Consider the following 2,762-nt stretch of genomic DNA (forward strand, 5'->3'; position numbering starts at 1 on the left):
TGTTTTTAAGTTCTTTAATAATTAGTGTAAATAAATAGTTTTTGTCGTTATCAGTTTTAGAAGTTAATTGTGTTAAACCCACGAACATTACAATGTTTTTTTAAATGTTAAATTTTTATTTCTTATGTGCGCTTTTTTTATAGTTTTCTAATATTTTATATTTCTTTTGAGCTTAAAAAAACTTGTCGACAAATAATTCATTCAACACCATTCTTTTAAAAGACATCTAAACTTTCCAAATTGTCGAACATTCCGAATTTCCCCTAATGCAGATTTTACCACTCCAGAAGTATGATTTAAACATGAGGTCACTTAAAAACTTTTAGCATAAAACAGACATTTCGAGGGGAGTATTTTGCGTTTTGAAGTTCCCTTACTCTCACTTTAAGCTATATACGATGATGGAAGGCGTGTTGGAAAGTGCCGCACGCCCAGGATTTTTGGATATCATAACATTACCTATTATCTTCCAAATGGTTTTTATCTTTTTACTTCAAATTTTATGAAAACATTAATTCTAATTTACAATAACCATCGATCCTAACACGTAAAAAATTAACGTGAATTAAACTTCAAAACATCTCTGTTTGAAGACTTTTTGTAAAACTAAACATAAAACAGTTAACAGGTAAAATTCTCATTAACTTTGACTGAAAATTAATTGTCGAAGGACAGCTATTACCGAGTAAATTGAAGAAGTATTGAACGATTTGAACTGGTACAAAAGAGAAGAAGGTTTAAAGAGAAATAAGCGAGACTACGTTGAATTCCGTCCGCAGGTAGATCGTTAATATTTATCACTGTAGGGGATTTAATTAAGTCTTCTGCAGATAATTCAATTTTTAATAGATTCCAGAAAATTGATCGCGTTGACTTCCCAAATACAGAAAGTTATGATTTATAAGCTAAGTATATTTTATTCATAGTCTAATAAAAAAAACGCAAAATATGCCATACTTCCAGAAATTTATTCCTGAGAATGCTCTCCAAAAACACGTCTCGCTGTCTATTTCTGGCACAGGGTTAATATAACTTTATCTCAATATTGTAGGAAAGTTCTAATGAATTTTTTTTTCAGTTCTGTCTATATTTATATTCGACGAATTAGAGCGCCTCCTCGATTATTATTAGATATATTAGAAATGTTGTAAATATTCGCATCTGATAACCACAACCGCGGAACTTCCGCAGAATTAAATGGATTCTGAACGAGAAACATCAAAAACTGTTAATTTTTGTTTCTATTGATCTCAGACTGCGTTCATGGCTGCAATTATTGTACTGTTTGATATATTATTCACAATTGTCAATTGTAGTTGTGGTTGTGCATTTTTTTATTTTTAAAGGCGGAATGCTGGGAGGTTGGTGGTTTGGAGCATCGCCATCATCGCCAGACAGCAATTTTTTGCGCGTCGTGAATGCATTCCCGAACAGGCGCCTGTCAGACAATACGCTAATGACTCCAAAAATAAGAATTGCACCGTCGTGCGCGTCGTCACCTGGAGGTACTCCCGGCGGAGGTCTTCCAATACGAAGACACTCAAGCATAGGACCTCAAGAACGACGCGGCTCCACCGTTAACCTGTCACCCCCTACGGTAAATAATAGACGTAATTTAATTAAACGTAAGAATAGCGTCGAATGTCGCGCAAAGTCTGCAGGCAGATGAACTATTGTCTATGTTTTTTTTGGAAAGAAATTTGTAGGTAGACTATTTTTAATTGAAGAGTTATAGGTAGTGGATGTTTTAGCTAGAAACGTTAGAATAGATAGGTATATTGTGCCAATTAAGACCGTTCTTGTTTTAAAAATACTACGAAACCAATTTGGTATATCTGCTAGAAATACTGACGAGAGGGTAAGCAACGAAGCGAGCTTGGAGAAGTTTCTACTTCTACCTCATCGTAAAGGAATCCATTTAAGATGGCGCCCGATATCACACTACCCTGTATATAAGATATATAAAATCTTTTTGATAATATTGTTCATTAATTTTACAGTACATGCATTCTGTTCAATCCTCTGAAAGAAAACTTTTTGGTCATTAAATTTCGTCTGTTCTAATTTATCCCCATCGAAATATAATTATTTTTTAATAAACCTCTTCTCTGCTCTTTTTCTCTGTTTGATTAACAACTATGTTACAGTTTTTTAAATCTTTTTCTACCTCGTCTGATAAATACAAAGACCATTCAATATTCAGGCAACAAAGCATTATGACCTCTGGTACCTAATTAAAAGATAATTGCTAATAAAAACATGACTTCAACATGGACATTTTCGTTTTAATTAAGCGAGACGCAATTACATGAACGAATTCAAAGTGAGAATAATATGTACAGAAGGTTTTGACAATAGAAATTTAATTCGTTTTCTAAATTATTCAAAAATTTTAATCAACAGCGTTTTGGTTTCGATGTATCAGGTAATAATTCGTAAACAAGAACGATTGTAAGGCCTCTTAGAGAGTAGACGTAAGGAGACTGACTTTATGTACGCATTCGTAGCAGACTTATATTTATAATAAAAACAATGAACCATAATGTACACTAAATATTTATTACTAGCGAACGTCGTCAAATGGTTTCCGAAAAAAAGTTTTTTTTTACGATTTCTATTAATTATCGACATACTAGAGCGAATAGCATTCCATAAACTTTTGTCAAAAATTTAAAACAATTCTTTGGGAAGAGAGATCTAACAATTGGAGTATACGTAATCCTAAAATGTAGCATCGTGCTACAGATGGCGTTTACTGCGCC

At 33.0% G+C, this 2,762-nt stretch overlaps 1 protein-coding gene across 1 annotated transcript in view; it reads left to right on the forward strand.

Annotated features, from left to right (window-relative positions):
* The window catches only part of LOC108732973 (SCY1-like protein 2), a 104,585-nt gene that overhangs the window by 93,467 nt on the left and 8,356 nt on the right, over positions 1–2,762 (forward strand). The window contains exon 11 of the mRNA XM_025981151.1: positions 1,347–1,597. Coding sequence (XP_025836936.1) covers positions 1,347–1,597 — 251 coding nt within the window. The remainder of the gene's footprint in view (positions 1–1,346; positions 1,598–2,762) is intronic.

Source organism: Agrilus planipennis, unplaced genomic scaffold (assembly GCF_000699045.2).
Source record: "Agrilus planipennis isolate EAB-ADULT unplaced genomic scaffold, Apla_2.0 scaffold1, whole genome shotgun sequence".
In the NCBI taxonomy this organism is placed as follows: domain Eukaryota; kingdom Metazoa; phylum Arthropoda; class Insecta; order Coleoptera; family Buprestidae; genus Agrilus; species Agrilus planipennis.